This window comes from Babylonia areolata, chromosome 34 (genome assembly GCF_041734735.1).
Source record: "Babylonia areolata isolate BAREFJ2019XMU chromosome 34, ASM4173473v1, whole genome shotgun sequence".
Taxonomy (NCBI): Eukaryota; Metazoa; Mollusca; class Gastropoda; order Neogastropoda; family Buccinidae; genus Babylonia; species Babylonia areolata.
This window is the reverse complement of record NC_134909.1, coordinates 9,256,410-9,281,409: the sequence shown is the minus strand read 5'-3', so window position 1 is coordinate 9,281,409 and position 25,000 is coordinate 9,256,410. Positions and strand designations below refer to the sequence as shown.

Genomic DNA, 25,000 nt, shown 5'->3' with positions numbered 1-25,000 from the left:
GCGCCTGTGGGTAAAGGGTAGGGAATTTCCTGATCTCCCAGGTCAACAACATATGTGCAGATCTGCTAGTGCCTGAACCCCCTTCGTGTGTACACGCAAACAGAAAATCAAATACGCACGTAAAAGATTCTGTGTGTGTGTGTGTGTGTGTGTGTGTGTGTGTGTGTGTGTGTGCGTGTGTGTGTGTGCCGCCATACTGGCCAAAAGAAGGGGGTGTGACTGGGTGAGGTGACGCCACAACTCACTACACTCTTCATTTGATTCCAGTCTTCAAAGAAAGAGGAAAAAAGACCACAAGAGGATAGAGGAGGAGCAGGAGGAGGACGGTAGGATGTTTAACATGATGAAGAAAATGAAGTGCTGCTGCCAAAAAGAAACTCTCTGTACCAAAGTATAGACAATAAAATTTGTGTATTCGTGTATTCGTGAAAGCAATATCAAAATGTTTCTATGTTTGTCCGGTTCACTGCTTAAGATACATGTTACATTTCATGCAAGGGTCGTGCAGCACACACACTCACTCTGTCAGCTAATGGAAAGACAGCGGGAGTTTGTTGCAAAGAACTCGGGGGTGTGGGGTGATAGGGACTCGAAAGTTTGCACAGGACACGTCACCGGGTGAACGTGACTTTTGCTGATATATTGGCGTTGTGAAGGGAATCATCTTGTATGTCTGTTGCTCAGAGTGAGAGGGACAGGGGGTTTGGGTGACAGAGAGAAATAAAACACAGAGAGACACAGACAAACATGGATCGAGAGGCAGAGGTACAAACTTAAATACATAGACAGACTAAGACAGGCAGCCAGAGACACGTATGACCGTATGGAGAGAAAATATAAACAGTAAATATAGACTGAGAGAGAGAAACAGAACGAACGAACGAACGAACGAAGTTTTTTATTGAGGGAAGTGGAATAAGCATACATGTGCTTTTTTTCATCCAGCCCTCAGGGCAAATGGAAAATGAAAATGAATCAAAACATCCACAAAGTAGCAAAGAGATGAAGAAATAAAGACATGACATTCACATTTAAACATCTACATAATAAACATGTACATCTACATAATCATGATACAAACATCATCATATCATGAAGGAAAAAGATCAAACCATGCACCCCCCCAAAAAAAAAACAAAACAAAACAAAAAAACAAACAACAACAACAAAAAAAAACAACCCCAGAAACAAAACAAAAACAAAAAAACACAGCCCCTCCCAAGCCTCCCCCCCCCCCCCACAAAAAAAAAGAAGAAAAAAAAAAGAAAAAAAAAAGAAGAAAAAAAAAAAAGTATTCAGGACACTGATTGTGAGAGAGAGTGAGCGTTGCGCAAGCGAACACGCACTTGGCAAACATTAATACTTATTTCATTATCACACACTGAAAAGCTTGTGCCTTATATGTGTCAAACTTCCTGGTCAGAAAGTTTTATTTATTCTCCCACCAGTTGGTGCATATTGCCGCGACAGACTCTCTGAGCGAGAGGAACACGATATTACCTGTCTTACCACTGCTGTTCACTGTCAGTGTGTGTCTGTCTGTCACAGTGAGGAAGTGGTGGTCTAGTTGCAGTGTACAGCAGTATCATGTGCTGTCTGTGGTTCTCGTGGTCATCCTGTGTTTTCTTCTGCTGTGTGCTGCTGCAGACTACAGGTGGGGATGACTGTCGCTGTGTGATCACGTCTGGTTGTGTGGGGAAAAGAACGTGGATCATAACCAGGGTCTGAGGGCACTGTGCAGGCAGTGTGTGTGTGTGTGTGTGTGTGTGTGTGTGTGTGTGTGTGTGTGTGTGTGTGTGTGTGTGTGTGTGAGACATGATACGTGTTGACAGGTACACGTATTGAGAACTCTCTCTGTGTGTGTGTGTGTGTGTGTGTGTGTGTGTGTGTGTGTGTGTGTGTGTGTGACATGACACGTGTTGACAGGTACACGTATCACGAACTGTGCCTCTGGTTCTGTGGAGGTGGTGGCGGACACTGCAGACTTCTCTCTGACCTGTGTGGAGTACACCGGCACTGTACAGTGGAGATACACAGTATCCACTCAACCAGATGTGTTTAATGTTATCGGCAGCTGTGGGTCCTCCTGTCAGTTGGACAGAGAGGGTTTGTCACGTTCCTTCTCTCTGACCCAGCTCTCTGCCACCTCCAGTCGTCTGGGCTTAAAGAGCACCGTCACTTCAGCCAGTCTTCCTGTTTTCACTTACTTCTGTGCTGACTCCTCCTGCTCAGTCAGCATTGTGGGTAGGTCTGATACTGTGTGTGTGTGTGTGTGTGTGTGTGTGTGTGTGTGTGTGTGTGTGTGTGTGTGTGTATACACACTGTCTGTCTCCCACTGTCTCTCTGTGTGGGTGTGTGTTCAGCTGTCGGAGATGAGTTTTTGTCGGTCTGTTTTTTTCTTCTTTTTCTCTGTCTTTGTGTCTGTCTCTGTGTCTCTCTCTGTCTCAGTGTCTGTCTCTGTCTGTTTCTTGATCTGTCCCTGTCTGTCAATTTCTTTGTCATTTTTCTCATTTAGTTTTGAGAAGTGTAGACCCAATTTAGTGTGAGGACTGGATGAAAAAAGAAGCATGCCAGTGTTTATTTGTTATCCTCAGAAGTAAGGAAGTTTGTCTTGTCTTCTCTGCCTGCCTGTCTCTGCTCTCTCTGTCTCTGCTCTCTATCACTTTGCCTGTGTCCTCTCCCTGTTTTGTCTGTCTCTCTTCCACATATTAACACTTATTCAGTTCTTGGCTATGGACAGTAGTGGGAAACAGACATTGTTGGGAGAGAGATGCTTCCTCTGATTGAGAAGTTGAAAGTTGTATTGATGGATTGGCCTTGAGCCACAATACAAAGGTGGTTTGTGGGAGCTAAGTCAAAATGGGAGGGGACAGGGGAAGTGGGTATCTCTGACTGTGACACTGGATTGGGATTGACCCACAGGCATATTCCTGCCAGTACTGAAGCACATTGTTCCAGAGCATTGTCTTTTTCATTTCCACTTTGCATGAATTTGATCATATCTAAAAAGAACCGGTAATAGTGCTTTGGTTTTCAAACCTTGCTGGAACTTTCCGTCTGCTTTGTCTGGACATGAGAGAAAGATAGGATTAAAAAAGAACATCAGGAGAGCCAGATTAAAACTATAAAAGACACACACACACACACACACACACACACACACACACACACACACACACACACACATATATATATATGTATTTAAAATGACTGCTTCATGTAAATTTTGCTAATGACAGTAGTTGCACTGCTTGCAACAAACCTGTTCCTTTTTGAGTTGTTCTGATAAAGGGGAAATAATTCCTGCATGATTTCTCCAAAGAGCCAGGAAAAAAAAAAAACAACCCTAAGAAATGATTGAGGTGTTCACTTTCCGTAAACGTGTTCTAAGATACTTGACAGTTTGTATTCCTTGACAGCTTGTGTAAGATCTTAAGAAATGAATGATAATACTCCATGATGATAACCAACCAGTGTATAATCCAGCTGCTTGGCTGTTTCTATCCAAGTATTTATGGTGTTTGTTTGTTTGTTTTTTGTTCTTTGTTTGTTTTTGTTTTCTTCTTTATAAATGTCCATTAAGATGCTGTTGTTGTTGTAAAATGTCAACCTACCAAAATGGAATTAAAAAAATGTTTAAAAAAAAAACCAAAAAAAAACACCAACGAACGCTGACATGGAAAAAAAACAAAAACCAAAAAAAACCAAAAAAAAAAAACCCGACCCAACAGAGGGCCATCTGACAGTTTGTGCAGTGTGCGGAGTGAGGCCAGTAGCCAACAAAGCCACTCCCACGGCCAGTCTGCATGGCCAGCTGGCTGTGCACTCACCGGAATATATTGGGGTTAACACTCAAAATCTGGCAGTGTTTCCTGTTTTGTCTTTATTAATTATTTGTACATTTAGGTATATAATGGCGTTGTTTTCTTTTTCTCTCTTCCCCTCCCTTCTCTGTCTCAGTCTCTCTCTGTCCCTGTGCCCTGGGCACATCTGATGTGTACACTGTGTAGGACAGGTGTGTTAGTACATGGTGCCCTGGGCACATCTGGTGTGTACACTGTGTAGGACAGGTGTGTTAGTACATGGTGCCCTGGGCACATCTGATGTGTACACTGTGTAGGACAGGTGTGTTAGTACATGGTGCCCTGGGCACATCTGATGTGTACACTGTGTAGGACAGGTGTGTTAGTACATGGTGCCCTGGGCACATCTGGTGTGTACATTGTGTAGGACAGGTGTGTTAGTACATGGTGCCCTGGGCACATCTGGTGTGTACACACTGTGTAGGACAGGTGTGTAAGTACATGGTGCCCTAGGCACATCTGGTGTGTACACATTGTGTTGGACAGGTGTGTTAGTACATGGTGCCCTGGGCACATCTGATGTGTACACTGTGTAGGACAGGTGTGTTAGTACATGGTGCCCTGGGCACATCTGGTGTGTACACATTGTGTAGGACAGGTGTGTTAGTACATGGTGCCCTGGGCACATCTGATGCACATTTACGCATTGTGTAGAACAGGTGTATGAGTACATGGTGCCCTGGGCACATCTGGTGTGTACACACTGTGTACGACAGGTTTGTTGGTACATGGTGCCCTGGGCACATCTGGTGTGTACACTGTGTAGGACAGGTGTGTTAGTACATGGTGCCCTGGGCACATCTGGTGTGTACACATTGTGTTGGACAGGTGTGAGTACATGGCGCCCTGGGCACATCTGATGTGTACACTGTGTAGGACAGGTGTGTTAGTACATGGTGCCCTGGGCACATCTGGTGTGTACACACTGTGTAGGACAGGTGTGTTAGTACATGGTGCCCTGGGCACATCTGGTGTGTACACATTGTGTTGGACAGGTGTGAGTACATGGTGCCCTGGGCACATCTGGTGTGTACACACTGTGTAGGACAGGTGTGTAAGTACATGGTGCCCTGGGCACATCTGGTGTGTACACATTGTGTTGGACAGGTGTGAGTACATGGTGCCCTGGGCACATCTGGTGTGTACACATTGTGTAGGACAGGTGTGAGTACATGGTGCCCTGGGCACATCTGGTGTGTACACACTGTGTAGGACAGGTGTGTAAGTACATGGTGCCCTAGGCACATCTGGTGTGTACACATTGTGTTGGACAGGTGTGTTAGTACATGGTGCCCTGGGCACATCTGATGTGTACACTGTGTAGGACAGGTGTGTTAGTACATGGTGCCCTGGGCACATCTGGTGTGTACACATTGTGTAGGACAGGTGTGTTAGTACATGGTGCCCTGGGCACATCTGATGCACATTTACGCATTGTGTAGAACAGGTGTATGAGTACATGGTGCCCTGGGCACATCTGGTGTGTACACACTGTGTACGACAGGTTTGTTGGTACATGGTGCCCTGGGCACATCTGGTGTGTACACTGTGTAGGACAGGTGTGTTAGTACATGGTGCCCTGGGCACATCTGGTGTGTACACATTGTGTTGGACAGGTGTGAGTACATGGCGCCCTGGGCACATCTGATGTGTACACTGTGTAGGACAGGTGTGTTAGTACATGGTGCCCTGGGCACATCTGGTGTGTACACACTGGGTAGGACAGGTGTGTTAGTACATGGTGCCCTGGGCACATCTGGTGTGTACACACTGTGTAGGACAGGTGTGAGTACATGGTGCCCTGGGCACATCTGGTGTGTACACACTGTGTAGGACAGGTGTGTTAGTACATGGTGCCCTGGGCACATCTGGTGTGTACACACTGTGTAGGACAGGTGTGTTAGTACATGGTGCCCTGGGCACATCTGGTGCACATGTACACACTGTGTAGGACAGGTGTGTTAGTACATGGTGCCCTGGGCACATCTGGTGTGTACACACTGGGTAGGACAGGTGTGTTAGTACATGGTGCCCTGGGCACATCTGGTGTGTAATTCAGAAACAGAAGTGCTTGTGCAGTAATGGTAAATGTGTGCAGCAACGCCCCACCATTCAGACAAGAGGAAATATATCAGACACACACATGTGGATCGAACAGTTTACACTGTTGTCTGGCTGTTACTCTATACTCCTACAGTGTAGAACAGTTTTCAGTTCGTGAGGACAGAGTGACATGGTTAAATACACACCAAATTGCTTTTCACCTTTCCAAGTAGTTTGCAAACATAACACTTCTGACATGCTCTGAGAATTAAATCACACACACACACACACACACACACACACACACACACACACACACACACACACACACACACACACACACGGTGTATATATATGTATGTATATCTGTTGTTGTTTTTCCAGGAAGAAAGCAATGTCTTTCAGTCTGAATTAATTTGTGCCTCTTAGACGTACTGCTCTAGCATTTCCTAAAATTAACACATATTAACATATGTGTTTATCATACAGATAAAACTACATTAAAAAAAATCTGGATCCGGGTCCCACAATGCCATGTTTTAAGTCAGTCTGTAAGCATAGGTACCACCACTCAAGGTTTTGTGGGGAAGGATTTTGGGATGTGGGGAAAGGGGGTGAGGGGAGGAAAAAAAAAGGTCATCTGTCCAGCCTGATTCAAACCACAGACCTTATATCTTGATTGTCACTTCTGAGGTGGTTGTGTGGTCCTCATGGCCACAGCTGAAAAAAAAAATCATTGGCCCTGGACTAGCTAATTACCATTGATTGATATTTGTTGTATTTTTAATTAAATGATCCAGCTTTTAGGTAATTAGCATCAGACCTGTTTAGTTTCCATGGTGACTGGTAAACAATCCATCAGACTGCACACACTGACAGCAGGACTCTTGTTGTCTTTGTTCTGTAGAGGTCTGTTTGGCCATGGTCACTGGATTCTATTGAAGTCAGTCCCGTTCATTTTTTGGGGGGCTGTGGTATTTCATTGGTGTACTTTGAATATGACATGAGTGTGTGTGTGTGTGTGTGTGTGTGTGTGTGTGTGTGTGTGTGTGTGTGTGTGTGTGTGTGTGTGTGTGTGTGTGTGTGTGTGTGTGTGTGTGTGTGTGTGTTACAGTTCACGCTGAGTTATCCACACCCACCCTCACAGTGACCACACCGGCCACAGGCTCTGGGTGGACAGTGAGGGGCAATGTGAACATTACAAGGATCTTCTCGTCAGCTGGACAGTACTCGTGTGTGTGGGAAGAGAAACGTCCAGGTGTAAGTTCTTGTGACAGTAGTCTGTACGTCATGTGGACAGTGCGTGTGGCAGATAAGCCAAGGGGCAAACTGTAACGTGAATTCAAACATTCACACTCTGGAACTGTCAGGAAAAAACGAAGAAAAAAATTAAAGAAGAAAAAGAAAAGGTGATGATGATCAGTGGCATTACAAAATAACCCCTGCGTAAGATAAGATAAGATAAGATAAGATCAGATAAGATAAGATAAGAATAACTTTATTATCTCCAACTGGAGAAATTTGGTCAGGTGCATTATCACAACATAGACAAGTAAACAACATGGGGACCATAACTGTAAAAGCCAACAACAGCCCCTACAAATATTACGAAGATACAAATGTAAAAAATATCACATACATCGTTTCATACATACATCCACACACTGCAGGTAATAACTAGTATTCTTAATGTAAAAGCAGAAAGAACCAAGAAACACCATTTGAATATAATTGTAAACATAGCCTACTATACTGCACATTGATTATAATAGACAGATAAGATAAGAATAAAGATGAATTGCGGAAAACCACAACCAGATAATCAGCACACACCCGCACCGCAACCCCCCCCCCGCCCCCCATCCACACCCACCCCACACACGCGGATAACTTGATTAAACAAGAGTAATAAACATATGTTCTGAAATAAAAGCATTTCACATATTCGCTTTTTAAAAACATTGCAATTAATTATTACATCGTAATTATTAAACAGAAATATATTTAGATTCATGCCTTCATGGTATGAACCCAGAGGACCAGGATTCAGTGTCACCATTTAAGATTTAAAAATGTTGAGTTTGGTCAATAATTTTTTGTCTGTTTTTGACAAAGTGTAATAGTGGGAAGTGGAGGGAATGTCATATGTGTGTTGAATATATCAAATTATCACTGACATCTGCTGACTCTGGGGTGTCTGCCACCTTAATGATGACCACAGCAGGTTGAAATACTGACAGACACTGATTTGACCTCATCAGTGAAACAGGTGTTGGCTGTAAAAGAAACTACTCACACTGAATCAGTAACAGTAACAAAAACACAAAAAACAAATTGCTATCTAACACACTGTACCTCTATTTGTGAATGTGTGTGTGTGTGTGTGTGTGTGTGTGTGTGTGTGTGTGTGTGTGTGTGTGTGTGTGTGTGTGTGTGTGTTTGTTGGAATGTGAGTATGCATATAATATACATGTGTGTGAATATGCGTGGTGCATGGACACACATTTTTGTGTTGATATCTTTACTGAGAAACTACATGATAAAATCGCATATATCATTTCGTTCAGGAATTATTGCCAACAACAACAAAAAATATTTACCATAACAATACTGTAAGTATATGTTGTAAACTTTATGATGAGATACCAATTGGTTTTTTTAAAATTTTTTTATTAGTGTTTATAGTAAATTTATGAACAAAACACAAATGAAATGGTATCAAACTGGGCTGACATGTCTCAGTGTTGTTTATTTCAGAGCGGGTCGTACACACAGATCGTCAACAAAGCCCCCACCATTGATCCCCCTGCCAGCAGTACTTCTGTCAGGACTGGTCGCTGTGATTTCCCTGACAGAACATTGTCTGCTACTGCTGGTACTTACACCTACAGGGTGACTGTCTCTCCTGGTCAGACCGTGAAGACAGACAGCAGTGTGGTTGTGGGTACGTCTTTAAGCTTTTCACACACACACAGGCATGCACATTTTTTAAGGTGAACAGCTGAAACCATTTCTACCTCAAATCATTTACAAATTATGCAGTTCCATCTGCATTGATCAGCAGTGTTTTCTTTATAGTGCTCTGGTAGATTATCTATCTATGTCTGAAATTATTTGAAATTTAATTCAAAGCCCAATTGGTTCTCTGTGGCATTTATAATCCTGCTTGCAAATGGTCAGGTTTATCATTTCTTTTGCTACTTTTAAAAGATATTAACACACAAACAGGTGTATACACACACTTTGTGTCAGCTGGGCTATTAGAAACATGATTTCACACGCTCACACACACACACACACACACACACACACACACACACACACACACACACACACACACACACACACACACACACACACACACACACAGACCAACATCACAGCATACCAAACCAGACACACATCCATGCATACAGACACTCACAGACACACACACACACACACACACACACACACACACACACACACACACACACACTACAGAACAACATCACAGTATACTAAACCAGACACACATCCATGCATGCAGACTCTCACAGACAGTCACACACACACATACACACACACACACACACACACACACACACACACAGAAGAAAAATCCACAGGGCAGGAGGTCTGTGTGTATGTATATGAGGTGTACTGCATTGTGTGTGTCAGAGACCCCAGCCACACCCAGCATCAGCTGCAGTCCCACTGGCTACGTGTCGGAGGGCGGAGAACTGACATGTACATGTAGCGGTGACGTGGGTCGGCCAGCAGGACGGTTACAGTTCAGGGAACCCACCAATACCTTCACACCCGGCCAGTACGGTGGCAACACTCTACCAGTGACGTTGACAGTCAACGGAGCTGACAATGGTAAAACAGTTCGTTGTGACGTCGACTGGATCACAGACATCACTGGACAAGTCTTCACTATTCAAGTGGCCTGTAAGATTTTTTAAATTTTATTCTATTTCTTTGTGCTGTTTTGATTTATTTATGAATAATGAGTCCCACACATTTTTTTCTATCCAGATTTAAGGAACTGGAAAAGAAATTAGGAATGTCAGTGGCATATGTGCTTGCTGGTGTAGGCTAACCTGTGTGTGGGGGTGCACTATGCATGCACACTGCCACTTTAAATTCAGCTCGAAATGTTTTGATACAGTTTCTGTTCCTGTTTCAAGGAGTGTCAGAGCGTGCAGATCCATATATGCTACACAACATGTGCTGTTTTGAAAAGAAAGAAAAAGAAAAATACAGAGAAGCACATGCCGGACTTTGGCATAAACCCAACTTGCTGATCAGGCATTGGGGGCCTACCCTAGGTCTGTGTTAACATTAACATGAAACGAAGTAAAATTATTTGACAAATTGAACAAACGAATGAATACACAAGAATATAGTTAAATCAAAGATCAGTAGAAGGCAAATGACGAAAAAAAGCCACCTTTCTCCACCCCCAAACACACACACACACACACACACACAAAGACACAGACACTGATGCACACACACACACACACACACACACACACACACAAACACACACACAACATGCACGCATGCATTTCATTGGTTAAAAAAAAAGAGAAAAAGAAGAAAGGCTATCTTTTTCACACTGTGGAAAATTGCTGGAATTGAAAGAATGAGGGACATTTTATAAAAACAGCTGATGACCAGACTAGAAATTGTGGGAATAGTTGGTACTCACCATGCAAAATACTATTGGAATATAACGCATTGTTTAATGCAATACCAGACAAATGGAAACAATGGACACCAGGATGAACGTCAAAATGTGCAAATGGTGAAAGTGAAACAGTGACAGAGCCAGATAATGTATTTCTATGAGGATGGAAACCTTAAGGCACAGTAGCCATTCAGAAAATAATAAGAGTCCAAAAACAAACCTGCAAAGTCCTTTTGTCATAGAAAACGAAAATTCCCTTTGTCTTTGAAAACAAATCTTTGAACTTGATGACAACACATGGTCATTTGCTTGCAAAACACCTAAAGAAACAAGTCTCAGATGATTACACTTGAACATTTTCCGTTAGATATACATATCCAGCTACCATTCCACCTCACAGAATAAGATAAATCGACAATAGCAGATATTTCATATGCAGAGATTCAGTCCACATTTTAGAACATTTCTTTTTCTGTTGTTTCCACGTCAAGAAATTTTGGGAAGAAATTTAGGTGAAGATGACATCATGATCAAAATGTACATAGTAAGAAAACATGTCGGGTATGCCGTTCCTAATTTTCTCAAAAGAACTGGACTTGTTTGGAGTGATTATTGTGTGGATCGCACCTTAAAATGGAACACAGATGATATTTTGACTGGTTGTTTACTCTCAACATGACCAACTGTATTGCTGATCAAACAAATAAATGAGCACGTCAAGATCATAGCAACACAACAGGGCTCCTGGTACACACTTCTGCTGGATGTTCAGAAGAGTCCAGGGATGCCTTTAATGTGTGCCAAGTGAACTTTAGGATGAACCTTCCAACATGATCTTGATGTTGTGGTTGAGCAGTCGAGTAAAACAAAATGTGAGGGGAGTGTTTATTTCCCTCGGAAAAAAAAGGATGATAAGATAAATGAGTAAGAATCACACGTGAGCAGTGAATGCTGTGCCTCTTGTGTTGCTGTTGTTGCTGCTGTTGTTGCTGCTGCTCCACTTCCTCCTCCTCCTCCTCGTGATCCTCCTCATGATCCTCCTCCTCATGATCCTCCTCATGATCCTCCTTATGATCCTCCTCCTCCTCCTCATGATCCTCCTCCTCATGATTCTCCTTATGATCCTCCTCCTCCTCCTCATGATCATCCTCACGATCCTCCTCCTCCTCCTCATGATCCTCCTCCTCATGATCCTCCTCCTTCTCCTCATGATCCTCCTCCTCCTCCTCATGATCCTCCTCCTCCTCATGATCCTCCTCCTCCTCCTCATGATCCTCCTCCTCATGATCCTCCTCCTTCTCCTCATGATCCTCCTCCTCCTCATGATCCTCCTCACGATCCTCCTCCTCCTGATCCTCCTCCACCTCATGATCCTCCTCCTCCTCCTTATGATCCTCCTCCTCCTCATGATCCTCCTCATGATCCTTCTCCTCATGATCCTCCTCATGATCCTTCTCCTCATGATCCTCCTCTTGATCCACCTCCTCCTCATGATCCTCCTCCTCTTCTTCTTCCTCCCCCCCCACCTTCTGTCTCCCATGATGTCATATGGACACACAGCACAGTGTGTGTATGTGTACAGTGCAGTGCCCCGTGTAACGGTGGTGTGTTTCAGTCCCAGTGAGGTCAGTCCAGCTGACACTCAACACACAGACCATGCTGCTGGAGGTAGCAGAGAGCCAGTCCACTGACGTCATCTTTGAGTGCACTGCTGACTTTGCCAGACCTTCTCCTCACTTGGTCTTGGTACGTGCTGAACTCAGCTTTCCTAGGAGAAAGACCTGTTAGACAGACCCATGGAAACTGTGTAGATCAGCAATGGAAGTGTTTGATTCCACAGGTGGGATGGAAATAGGTGCACACAACTGAGGCTGTTTAACGTTGCAACTGAACGTAATAATGCTGGTTACACACACACACACACACACACACACACACACACACACACACACACACAGAGAGAGAGAGAGAGAGAGAGAGAGAGAGAGAGAGAGAGAGAGAGAGAAACTTGAAACTGTTTATTGTCATTGTCTACAAAAAGGTCTTTTGACGAGGTTTGGGGGTTAACATTTGTTTCAATGCCAACTGATCATATATCCCATAATGATCAAATAAATTATCAACACTGAAGATAAATAAAGATTAGCAGCACTCTTACAACACAATAATTATGAAAGAAATGAAACAAACAATCAAACAAGAAACAATAAAACATACGTGTTTTGACCATCCATTCGCACGTGATTTCTTGTAGTTTGTACTTTCCTTTAAGAACAATTCAGCATCAACATCAACCATAGTTAACTACCTTCAAATTCATTGTTTTAATTATTGAGAGAGAGAGAGAGAGAGAGAGAGAGAGAGAGAGAGAGAGAGAGAGAGAGAGAGAGAGAAAACAAAACTTATGTATGATCTTATTCATTCAGGTGCGTTTGAAATGAAAAGGAAACCAAATTCAGTGTGGTGATTCAGAGTTTGGCAGGGACGTCTCTTGTTAAAAACGTGTATCTCAAAACTAGTATGAGCATTGATGATAATTTTGAAACTTGCAACCCACTCCTACTCCAACCCCCCCCCCCCCAATCCTACACCCCACCCCCTTCAATCTTCAGTGTGTCTGTTTTTTGTGTTGTTTTGTTTTGCTTTTGTTTTCCAGTTTACAGAGTTAATTAATCAGATATTCAAGTATGAAAGATGAATAATGTTCATCACACACACACACACACACACACACACACACACACACACACACACACACACACACACACACACACACACACACATGCACACACACACACACACACACACACACGAAAAAGAAAACATGCAAGAGAGAGAGACAGACAGAGACAGAGACAGAGAGAGAGAGACATTTGTTTTCCTTTGACAGTCTGACGATCAAGGGAGAGAAGTGGCCAGGTTAACGGGCGGGAGCACTGACGTCACAGGACAGCAGTCAGTGCTGACACACACTATGAGAAACGTGCGGTGTGAGAACAGTGCCGTTTACACCTGTACAGCTGATAACGGTGTGGGCAGACCTGTTTACTCCACTGCTACACTCAGAGTTCTGTGTGAGTAGGAATGCTCTCTTCCTTGGTTCTGTGTGTCTGATGACAGATTGCTGTGCAAGTAGGGGTATTTCATCTCTGTGTGTCTGAAGACAGACTACTGTGCAAGTAGGGGTATTTCATCTCTGTGTGTCTGACAACAGACTGCTGTGCAAGTAGGGGTATTTCATCTCTGTGTGTCTGACAGTAGACTGCTGTACAAATAGGGGTATTTCATCTCTGTGTGTCTGACGACAGACTGCTGTGCAAGTAGGGGTATTTCATCTCTGTGTGTCTGACAACAGACTGCTGTGCAAATAGGGGTATTTCATCTCTGTGTGTCTGACAACAGACTGCTGTGCAAGTAGGGGTATTTCATCTCTGTGTGTCTGACAACAGACTGCTGTGCAAGTAGGGGTATTTCATCTCTGTGTGTCTGACAACAGACGGCTGTGCAAATAGGGGTATTTCATCTCTGTGTGTCTGACAACAGACTGCTGTGCAAGTAGGGGTATTTCATCTCTGTGTGTCTGACGACAGACTACTGTGCAAGTAGGGGCATTTCATCTCTGTGTGTCTGACAACAGACTGCTGTGCAAGTAGGGGTATTTCATCTCTGTGTGTCTGAAGACAGACTGCTGTGCAAGTAGGGGCATTTCATCTCTGTGTGTCTGACAACAGACTGCTGTACAAGTAGGGGTATTTCATCTCTGTGTGTCTGACAACAGACTGCTGTGCAAATAGGGGTATTTCATCTCTGTGTGTCTGACTACAGACTGTTGTGCAAGTAGGGGTATTTCATCTCTGTGTGTCTGACTACAGACTGCTGTGCAAGTAGGGGTATTTCATCTCTGTGTGTCTGAAGACAGACTGCTGTGCAAGTAGGGGTATTTCATCTCTGTGTGTCTGAAGACAGACTGCTGTGCAAGTAGGGGTATTTCATCTCTGTGTGTCTGAAGACAGACTACTGTGCAAGTAGGGGTATTTCATCTCTGTGTGTCTGACAACAGACTGCTGTGCAAGTGGGGGTATTTCATCTCTGTGTGTCTGACAACAGACTACTGTGCAAGTAGAGGTATTTCATCTCTGTGTGTCTGACAACAGACTACTGTGCAAGTAGGGGTATTTCATCTCTGTGTGTCTGACAACAGACTACTGTGCAAGTAGAGGTATTTCATCTCTGTGTGTCTGACAACAGACTACTGTGCAAGTAGGGGTATTTCATCTCTGTGTGTCTGACAACAGACTGCTGTGCAAGTAGGGGTATTTCATCTCTGTGTGTCTGACGACAGACTACTGTGCAAGTAGGGGTATTTCATCTCTGTGTGTCTGACAACAGACTGCTGTGCAAGTAGGGGTATTTCATCTCTGTGTGTCTGACAACAGACTGCTGTGCAAGTAGGGGTATTTCATCTCTGTGTGTCTGACGACAGATTGCTGTGCAAGTAGGGGTATTTCATCTCTGTGTGTCTGACGACAGATTGCTGTGCAAGTAGGGGTATTTCATATCTGTGTGTCTGAAGACAGACTGCTGTGCAAGTAGGGGTATTTCATATCTGTGTGTCTGACAACAGACTGCTGTGCAAGTAGGGGTATTTCATCTCTGTGTGTCTGACAACAGACTGCTGTGCAAGTAGGGGTATTTCATCTCTGTGTGTCTGACAACAGATTGCTGTGCAAGTAGGGGTATTTCATCTCTGTGTGTCTGACAACAGACTACTGTGCAAGTAGGGGTATTTCATCTCTGTGTGTCTGACAACAGACTACTGTGCAAGTAGGGGTATTTCATCTCTGTGTGTCTGACAACAGACTACTGTGCAAGTAGGGGTATTTCATCTCTGTGTGTCTGACAACAGACTGCTGTGCAAGTAGGGGTATTTCATATCTGTGTGTCTGAAGACAGACTACTGTGCAAGTAGGGGTATTTCATCTCTGTGTGTCTGACAACAGACTGCTGTGCAAGTAGGGGCATTTCATCTCTGTGTGTCTGACAACAGACTGCTGTGCAAGTAGGGGTATTTCATCTCTCTGTGTCTGACAACAGACTGCTGTGCAAGTAAGGGTATTTCATCTCTGTGTGTCTGACAACAGACTGCTGTGCAAGTAGGGGTATTTCATCTCTGTGTGTCTGACAACAGACTGCTGTGCAAGTAGGGGTATTTCATCTCTGTGTGTCTGACTACAGACTGCTGTGCAAGTAGGGGTATTTCATCTCTGTGTGTCTGACGACAGACTGCTGTGCAAGTAGGGGTATTTCATCTTCCTGCAATCTTCACGTGTCGTGTTGGCTGTCATACGGAGAGACGCCATGAGTGGCTTTAAACTAGGGAGATACTTCAAATTTCATGGAGCAGGTACTGCCTGCCTTGAGCTGTAAGCCTCCAGACAATGAAATGCTGCCTCAATACGCAAAGTCATCAGCTGTTTGCAAAGAAAAAAGAAATATGTCTTTTATGAAAATACCATGCAGCATCAAACTCTGTCAAATTTTGGCAAATCCTGGTATTGTATCTTTCAGTTTCATACCTCCGTGAAAGTTTGATTTAAAAACATTCAGAAGTGTGTGTGTGTGTATCATTATACCTGCAGCTTTGAACATACTGCTTAGCAGAACATGTTTGTCCTTGTAATGGGACACAGCAGCATCTGCAAGAAGGGAGGTTATTAAACGAAGACTCTGACTGAAGACCATGGCTGGACTGTAATGCTTTTCAGGAATTGGGACTGTCACCATGAGGTAGTTCTATGAATAATGATTCTGTCTTCACACACACACACACACACACACACACACACACACACACACACACACACACACACACACACACACACACATCTATCATCCATATATCTATCTATCTATCTATCTATCTGTATATTATATGGCAACCAGGTGGACTCCGAATCCCAAGTGACAGTTTTTACTTCCAAGAAGACGGAGTTCCAGTGCTGGACAACAGCAAAGGACAAGGAGAACTTCACTTCCAGATCCTGACCACAGCCACTCCTCACACTGCCAGCTTCCTCTACCTGGGGTCTGACGACACAGGCCCGGGGAGTCAACCCACACCTGGACTCCTCAGGTGAGAAGGATAAAACTGGTGCTGTTCTTTGCTAGGGGGGTTGATAGGATTGAGGGTCTTCAACTTACTTTTCTTTTCCTAGCAATTTCCAGCTTAATCCACACGTAAAAAAAAATGATTCACACACACACACACACACACACACACACACACACACACACACACACACACACACACACACACACACACACACACACAGAGTCAGTGCATGTATTTCCAAGTTGTCTGTGTTTCATTGTGTCTCTGTCACCAGTGTATCCCTGCTTTTGGGTTCCAGTGTTTCTTTTTGTCTGTCGGGCTGGTTTGAGCGTGCAATATGTGTCTTTCTGATTATCTTTGTGTCTGGATGTCTGTGTTTTTGATTGTCTCTATGTTTGGATGTTTGCATTTCTGATTATCTTTTTGTTTGAATGTATTTGTTTCTGATCATTTTTGTGTTGGGGTGCCTGTGTTTCATATCATTGTTGTGTCTGGATTTTTCGTTTCTGGTCGTCTTTTTGTTTGGATGTCTGTTTATCTGATTCATCTTCACCCTCATTGAAATCAGCGGCAGCAGGAATGTAGCAGCAGTGGTAGTAGTAGCACTAGCAGTAGCATTCACGGTGGGGGTAGCGATGGCAGGAGCAGGAGTAATAGTTTATCAGTTGGTTTACTTGAATTCACACGCAACTTATGATCGTTATCATGACAGTGTCACCTGTAGCCAACCAAGCGTGGCATACAAATCCAGTTGTCTTCTCAGAGCGTCCAACGTGACAAAGGACTGGACTGGTCTATACAACGTCACCATGGAAACAGAGAACCAGGCTGTCTTCTTCATCTTCCGACTTCAGATGCAAAGTGAGAGAGAGAGAGGGGGGGGGGGGGGGGGGAGAAAGAGAGAGAGAGAGAGAGAGAGAGAGAGAGAGAGAGAGAGAGAGATAATGCATCATTTTTATCTTCACTCACAGAAGAGTACTCTAACTCCCCCTTCCTCCATATCATGAAGCAAACGATTAACTGACTGTGGCATGGTGAACAACTTTCTTGCTGCAGTATCGTTCAGTTTATTGACTTGTTGATTAAATAAGAATAAACGTGATGCTACTATGTGACATCTCAGTTACAAATCCTCAGTGTAATCTTCTTTTTCTTCTTCGTTCGTGGGCTGCACCTTCCACGTTCAATCGCATGTACACGAGTGGGCTTTTACGTGTATGACCGTTTTTACCCCGCCATGTAGGCAGCCATACTCCATTTTCGGGGGTCTCAGTGTAATGAAGCAGACTGATTGAATAAAATGGATTCTAGTATGTGATTATCTCAGTGAAAAAGCATAGGTATAAAGAAGCAATGATATAACGCATGTATTGTTCTCTGATAAACACTGTGGATGATGAATTGGTCTGAAGTGTCTCTGACTGTAGTCTGAAAGGTACACCATTGTCATGTGTGTCTGTTACTGACCAGCAGATCAAGATGGGTTGAATATTTATTTGTCGTCTTTCTGTGTTTTGTGTTCTTTTGAAATTCACTCTTCGTCGTGTTTCATTTTATTCTGTTGTGTCCCTCTTGATCAACTTCGATATTTTTTTTTTTTTTTTTTTTCGATTTATAATGCAGTGATTTATTCATGTACAGGTACACACAGCGGAGGCCAGACATCTACAAGTAACGAAGTCCCGCTGATCGTGGTGGTGGCCATACTGTCAGTCATTGTGGTCGTTCTTCTTGTGTTGAATATCTACCAGTACGTGAAGAGACGGAGAGGGCTGCCGACAACAGGTGTGGTATTATACTCCCAAGCATAGACATGCACAGACAGACACAGACACACACACACACACAGACAGACAGACAGACACACACACACGCACACACAGATTGGTTTGGTTGGAGTAGGGTATGGAGGGTTAAGACAAACGGAAATTTTACCACAGAGAGAGAGAGAGAGAGAGAGAGAGAGAGAAAGAGAGAGAGAGAGAGAGAGAGAGAGAGAGAGAGAGAGAGAGAGAGAGAGAGAGAGAGAGTACAATGAGTGTAGGTGTTTTTTTGTTTTTTTTTTTTTTATATGTGTGGGCCTTTGTCTTCTTTTGTTAATGGTTTTGTCTCAATCTTCTCATGTTTTCAGCAGAGCAGCCAACAACCCACAAGTCAGTGGATGAGAGGTATGTACATCTCTGTGTATCACTTCCAATTCGCAACATTGAGTATGTAATTGAAAACGATTAGATCAGTAATTAAATAAATAGACAATGTTAACATGATACTTATTCCGAGGACATCACAGTTTTACACTTAATACACCAAACTATAATTATCACTATTTTTCATCTGCAGTACACGACCAAAAAAATCTTTAGCCAGTCAAACGATTGCTTGGTTTTCTGGTCGTATGTTTGGATTTGCATATCTGCATGTATCAGTGCGTGTGCACTTGGATACACGTACGTGTGGGTGTGGGTGGTTGAGGGGGAGTGTGGTGTATGTCTGTGTCACTCCCTTTGAGCAATATGAACACCTGATGAAGTCAAAACACCATAGTTTATGTTGTACTGTGTCACTGAAGTCTGATAGGAAAATAAAAACAACTGTGTTTCTACAGTCTGAGAGAATAATAAAAACATCATAGCCACTGTTGTACAGGATATTACAAACACCACAGCCAGTGCTGTGAATTGACAGGGTATTACAAACATCATAGTCACTGTTGTGGTCTGACAGGACATTACAAACACCATAGTCACTGTTGTGGTCTGACAGGACATTACAAACACTATAGTGTGTGTTGTGGTCTTACATGATATTACAAACACCATAGTCACTGTTGTGGTCTGACAGGATATTACAAACACCATAGTCACTGTTGTGGTCTGACAGGATATTACAAACACCATAGTCACTGTTGTGGTCTGACAGGACATTACAAACACCATAGTCACTGTTGTGGTCTGTCAGGACATTACAAACACCACAGCCAGTGCTGTGAATTGACAGGACATTACAAACACCATAGTCACTGTTGTTCTTTGACAGGACATTACAAACACCATAGTCACTGTTGTGGTTTGACAGGACATTACAAACACCATAGTCACTGTTGTGGTCTGACAGGACATCACAAACACCATAGTGACTGTTGTGGTCTGACAGGACATTACAAACACCATAGTGACTGTTGTGGTCTGACAGGATATTACAAACACCATAGTCACTGTTGTGGTCTGACAGGACATTACAAACACCATAGTGACTGTTGTGGTCTGTCAGGATATCACAAACACCATAGTCAATGTTGTGGTCTGACAGGACATTACAAACACCATAGTGACTGTTGTGGTCTGTCAGGATATCACAAACACCATAGTCAATGTTGTGGTCTGACAGGACATTACAAACACCATAGTCACTGTTGTCCTTTGACAGGACATCACAAACACCATAGTCACTGTTGTGGTCTGACAGGACATTACAAACACCATAGTCACTGCTGTGGTCTGACAGGACATTACAAACACCATAGTCACTGTTGTGGTCTGACAGGACATTACAAACACCATAGTCACTGTTGTGGTCTGACAGGACATTACAAACACCATAGTCACTGTTGTGGTCAAACAGGACATAACAAACACCATAGTGACTGTTGTGGTCTGACAGGACATCACAAACACCATAGTGACTGTTGTGGTCTGACAGGACATCACAAACACCATAGTCACTGCTGTGGTCTGACAGGACATCACAAACACCTCATGTATTTTCAGGGCTGCCAGAACGGAGACCCCCTTGGCAATGTCACCCATTGCTAGTGGTGTGGCCACAGATGGTAAGCTTTACCAAGGTCACATTTGATTAAATCTATTAACGTCTTTCATGATGAAGGGGTAGAAGCGTTGAAAAATAGCCTTGGTTTAATTTTTAACGTAAAAAGTCTTATTTTCACTTGGTGTTGGGAGTGCAGGGGTTAGGGAGTGAGTTTAGAAATGTCTCATTGTTGCATTTACTGGCCGTTTTGTCACTCCCGTGGAGTGCTCCTTGGGCCTGCTACTTGCACCTGGCTGCTGACTGGAGAGAAACATTCTCAATTTGGCAAAGAGAAACTCCCCGTAGAACGGAAAGAACCTTTCTTTTGTAAGAGTATTCCTTAAAACAAACAACAACTAATCTCAGCAGAAAACTGTTGCGAAAATCATGTTTGAATAAAAATGGTTGTCTGAACACTGTCTTTGAAACTATAAGAGGAAAATTACTGGACACGGTCAATGGAGGCCAATAACAAGGGATGATAATCCACAGGGGACTAAAGTGAACTTTTGACAGTATGTTCCGAGATGAAAAACTAGACACTGCATCACAAGCCTGAATGATGCATAATGATATGCTGTTATCGAGTGAATGGTTAATCCAAGCCATGGTGTCTTCGTTTTCCATGAAAAAGCATCATAAATCAGTCTTGGTTTAACCTTTAACTTTAAAAACTACATGAGCTTGGAACAAGATGTCATGGATGTTCATGTTAGCATTATTATTAAATAAAGAGAGTTTAAGGGAATGTTAAGACTATCATTTTATTAAAAGAATTTTTTTCAGGAAATCGTGTATCATCCAGTGAGGAATTTAGACTTTTGGGGTGGTGTCGAGTTTTTAACTTGGGATTTACTGCCAAGAGATTTTTTCTTTAGTTCCCTGTGGATTACCATTCCTTCTTACTTGCCCCCTGGGCTGTGTCTGATAGTTTCCACTTGCACATTTCAAGGAAGTGTTTTGACTGTTGTTTCATTAAATAACATGGTTGTTTTCGCCACATTTTCCTGCTCTTTTTATTTATTTATTATTTTTTTTAATCCTCGTTCCAAAACGTCAGCCCACAATACCAATCACTGATCCAAAGCATTCACTCTTATGAAGAAAACCCTGAAAAAAAAGTGTGTATGTGTCGGTTGACAAAGTGTGTAAAGTAACGACACCTACCCAGGCTTCACAGTCAGTGTGTCAGCAAGGTGAATGACTGCTGTTGCAGACACAGGGCCGTACGAAGAAGTGAGGTCTGAGATCAGAGCTGTGTCTGAAGCTCCACACACATCACACACCTCAGGTAATGCTCCTCCTGTTCTTGGCTGAACGAATGAAGGGATTAATGAATAATCACAACTCCATCGATTGACTGATCAATTAAACAAATGACGTTTCTTTTTCTTTGCCTTCATAGTTATGTCTTTTTTTCTTCTTTTTTTCTTCTTCTCCTTTATACATTCATTTATATGCTTGTTGGTTACATGGATGCACACCTTCAAAATATTTAAACAAATTATTATGTGCCAATTGTGCAAAAAGATTTGATTTTTGTTGTTACTTTACATTATTTTCATGTTTGATACAACAAATATTATTTTCTGGATAGCAAATTTGTATATGTTATTTTTCTCATCGTATTCTCGATCAACACTCTGGTGTTATCTGTTTGTCCCTCTTTACTGCAGGCTTCAGCAAACATATCCACAAGTCTTTGTTGTGTGTACTGGGCTGTGGGTTAGTTCTGTTCTTAATGTATACGTTGGTACTTTAGTTTCGTTTATCATTGCTTTTGATTAATCCCAAATCTTTTACATATCTTTGTGGTCGTAAATTTCAGAAGTGCAAAGCGTTGACCACTTCGCTGTTTGGCTTTTTGCACGATTCTGTTACATTCTTTTCATGGTGTCGTTCTGGGGCTGTATTCAGAGACCATCCTGCCTGTGATTAAATGTGTGCCTGGGGGTAATCTGCCTGAGGCAAGGCAAACTGCCTGAGGGTTAGCAATATCCGGTATTCAGGAACACAAAAACCAACCTGCAGTTCTACAAACCTGGAGACAATTTACCCTTACTATCCACCAAGGGTGACAACCCACGAAGCAGAGGTAAACATGGCGAATCCTTTTGTTGCGGTGGTTATTTCAAAGGAAAACAGGCGTTTTGCAGAGAGACCATGTCTTGAATCCAGCCTCTGATAGTTTGATTTTATCCTTTGTTCACTTGGCAGTCAAAAATGACATATTGAGACTGGTAGACGTATGTAGCTGTGAAGTGAGTGCACTTGCAAACAATAGATTTGGAATGCCCGAAGTTTGCAGATCATCAAAATTCGTTCATTCCAGAGAAATATGTCAATCCGAACTCCGTTATTTTGGTTCATTTTTGCAATTAGCTGTCAAGCAGGGAGGACAGATGTGTCAGAATGTGAAAGTGGCCCCTTGATTTGACAAGATGCTGACTCTAATTAATGTTTTGCTACTAAAGCTTTTTTTTCTTTTCTTTAATTGTCACACTGTGGCGCAGTGCGAAGTAAAAGAGCATGCGCAGAAGGGAATCCCCGGGATGTTTATTTATAGACCACGGGTTAGCTGCATGAGTGCACTTTGTGTGTCATGAATACGAAGACAACCTGGCCTTCAAGGCAAACTGTAACCGCGGGTCTCTGCCCTGTCAAGGGTAACTTGTCTTCAGGCAAAATGATTTTTGTCTTGATTACGGCCCCTGTATGTCCTCCTCCCCACTTTCCCAGGATGGTGATTCCCGTCAGCAGTATCCCCTGAGGTGAGTGTTGGACGTTCAACATGACTGTAACACGTGGTGTGAGCTGTTCACTGTGTGTGTTGTTCAACATGACTGTAACACGTGGTGTGAGCTGTTCACTGTGTGTTGTTCAACATGACTGTAACACGTGGTGTGAGCTGTTCACTGTGTGTTGTTCAACATGACTGTAACACGTGGTGTGAGCTGTTCACTGTGTGTTGTTCAACATGACTGTAACACGTGGTGTGAGCTGTTCACTGTGTGTGTTGTTCCAGACACAGGGCCGTATGAAGAGCTGAAGCCGATTGACATAGGACTGAAGTCTGTGTACAGTGCCATGTCTCCACCTCCACACACCTCGGGTAATTCTCCTGTGTGTGTGTGTGTGTGTGTGTGTGTGTGTGTGTGTGTGTGTGTGTGTGTGTGTGTGTTTGTACATGCATACATGTGTGTGTGTGTGTGTGTGTGTGTGTGTGTGTGTGTTCCAGTATGTGTCTGTGTCTGTGCACACGTGAGTGCATGTGCGTGAGTGTGTTTATCATTGTGAATAATTAATGTTTTGTACAGGCAAGTGTTCCAACACGTTTTCCGATGTCCATGGATATACATGTTGTTTTCACTGTCTCTGTGTGTTTGTTTTTGTCTGTCTTCCCTTCCTCCTACTCTGTCTCTCTGTCTCTGTCTGTCTGTCTGTCTCTCTCTGTCTCTCTGTACTCGTCCATCATTCCTCTCTTTCCCTTTGTTTTACCACTCTGTATCGATCAACCTCCCTTCTGTCTCTCTATCTGCCCTGTCTCTCTCTTTTATGTTTCCCTCACCTCTCTCTGTCTCTCCCTCTGTCCATCTTTGTCTGCCTCTCTCACACTGTTTCTCTGACCCAGTCTGTCTCTCTCTGTGTCTTCCTATGTAGACACGCACACACACACTTTGTCTCTCTTTATCTCTGTCTCTGTCTCTCTGTCTGACTGTCTGACAGTCTCTCTCTCTCTCTCTCTCTCTCTCTCTCTCTCTCTCTCTCTCTCTCTCTCTCTCTGTCTGTCTCTGTCTCTGTGTAACTCTCTTAGTATTTTCATTTTGTTTTCCAGGAACGGACGGTGGTTATGAAAATTCCGGTTAGCTGCTGCAGCATCACAGAGGTGATTGCCTAACTTGGAATGAGGCGTTTCTTCTTCTTCTTCTCTTACGTGTGTGTTTTACACATGATGTGAGTCTGTGTAACTACACGTTTCGGCTGTCTCTGTATCCGTCCGTGTGTGTGTGTGTGTGTGTGTGTGTGTGTGTGTGTGTGTGTGGTTAACTTGAACACATTTATTTTATTTTGGAAATACTTTGTCAGTGCCAAATTTGGATTGAACACACTGGAAAAAATGTTTCTACTCATACCAATGATATGTTTAAATCTTCCGGATTAAGCTGCATTTCTGGATCTTGAATGTCTTTTCTGTTTTGTCTCTGGATGTACAAGATTTGATTGGGTCATTTCTGGTTCAATGCTGGTACGTTTGTTTCGGGTTTAAAGACGGCGTGATGTTTTATTTCTTGTCGACAGTTTCAAGAAAAGAATCATGACAGAACACACACACTGACACTAACTACACAATCAACGTGTCTTCTGCAAATGGATATTTTCACAAGGGTATGAAATCAGCCACAATAGACTTACTGCCAGTTTCAGTCAAAGGCAGTCATTTTGCCTGAAAACACTCTTGTCACTGTCGGAATTGTGCATTCGATTGATAATTTGCGA

At 43.1% G+C, this 25,000-nt stretch overlaps 2 protein-coding genes across 3 annotated transcripts in view; both read left to right on the top strand.

Annotated features, from left to right (window-relative positions):
• Positions 1–25,000, top strand: part of LOC143277613 (uncharacterized) — a 236,577-nt gene that overhangs the window by 52,988 nt on the left and 158,589 nt on the right. The window lies entirely within an intron of this gene.
• LOC143277318 (uncharacterized) overlaps positions 1,423–25,000 on the top strand; it is a 25,813-nt gene continuing 2,235 nt past the window's right edge. Inside the window, exons 1-15 of one of the 2 annotated variants that reach the window (XM_076582100.1) lie at positions 1,423–1,654; positions 1,927–2,244; positions 7,021–7,166; positions 8,664–8,850; positions 9,567–9,839; positions 12,200–12,330; positions 13,475–13,658; positions 16,528–16,717; positions 17,460–17,557; positions 18,338–18,481; positions 18,828–18,864; positions 20,464–20,525; positions 21,720–21,794; positions 23,529–23,615; positions 24,339–25,000. The exon at positions 24,339–25,000 is cut by the window's right edge and continues 2,235 nt beyond it. In XM_076582100.1, coding sequence (XP_076438215.1) covers positions 1,588–1,654; positions 1,927–2,244; positions 7,021–7,166; positions 8,664–8,850; positions 9,567–9,839; positions 12,200–12,330; positions 13,475–13,658; positions 16,528–16,717; positions 17,460–17,557; positions 18,338–18,481; positions 18,828–18,864; positions 20,464–20,525; positions 21,720–21,794; positions 23,529–23,615; positions 24,339–24,370 — 2,031 coding nt within the window. In that variant the 5' untranslated portion in view covers positions 1,423–1,587 and the 3' untranslated portion in view covers positions 24,371–25,000. Of the gene's footprint in view, positions 1,655–1,926; positions 2,245–7,020; positions 7,167–8,663; positions 8,851–9,566; positions 9,840–12,199; positions 12,331–13,474; positions 13,659–16,527; positions 16,718–17,408; positions 17,558–18,337; positions 18,482–18,827; positions 18,865–20,463; positions 20,526–21,719; positions 21,795–23,528; positions 23,616–24,338 lie in introns of both variants that reach the window. The other variant, XM_076582099.1, reaches the window with a different exon arrangement.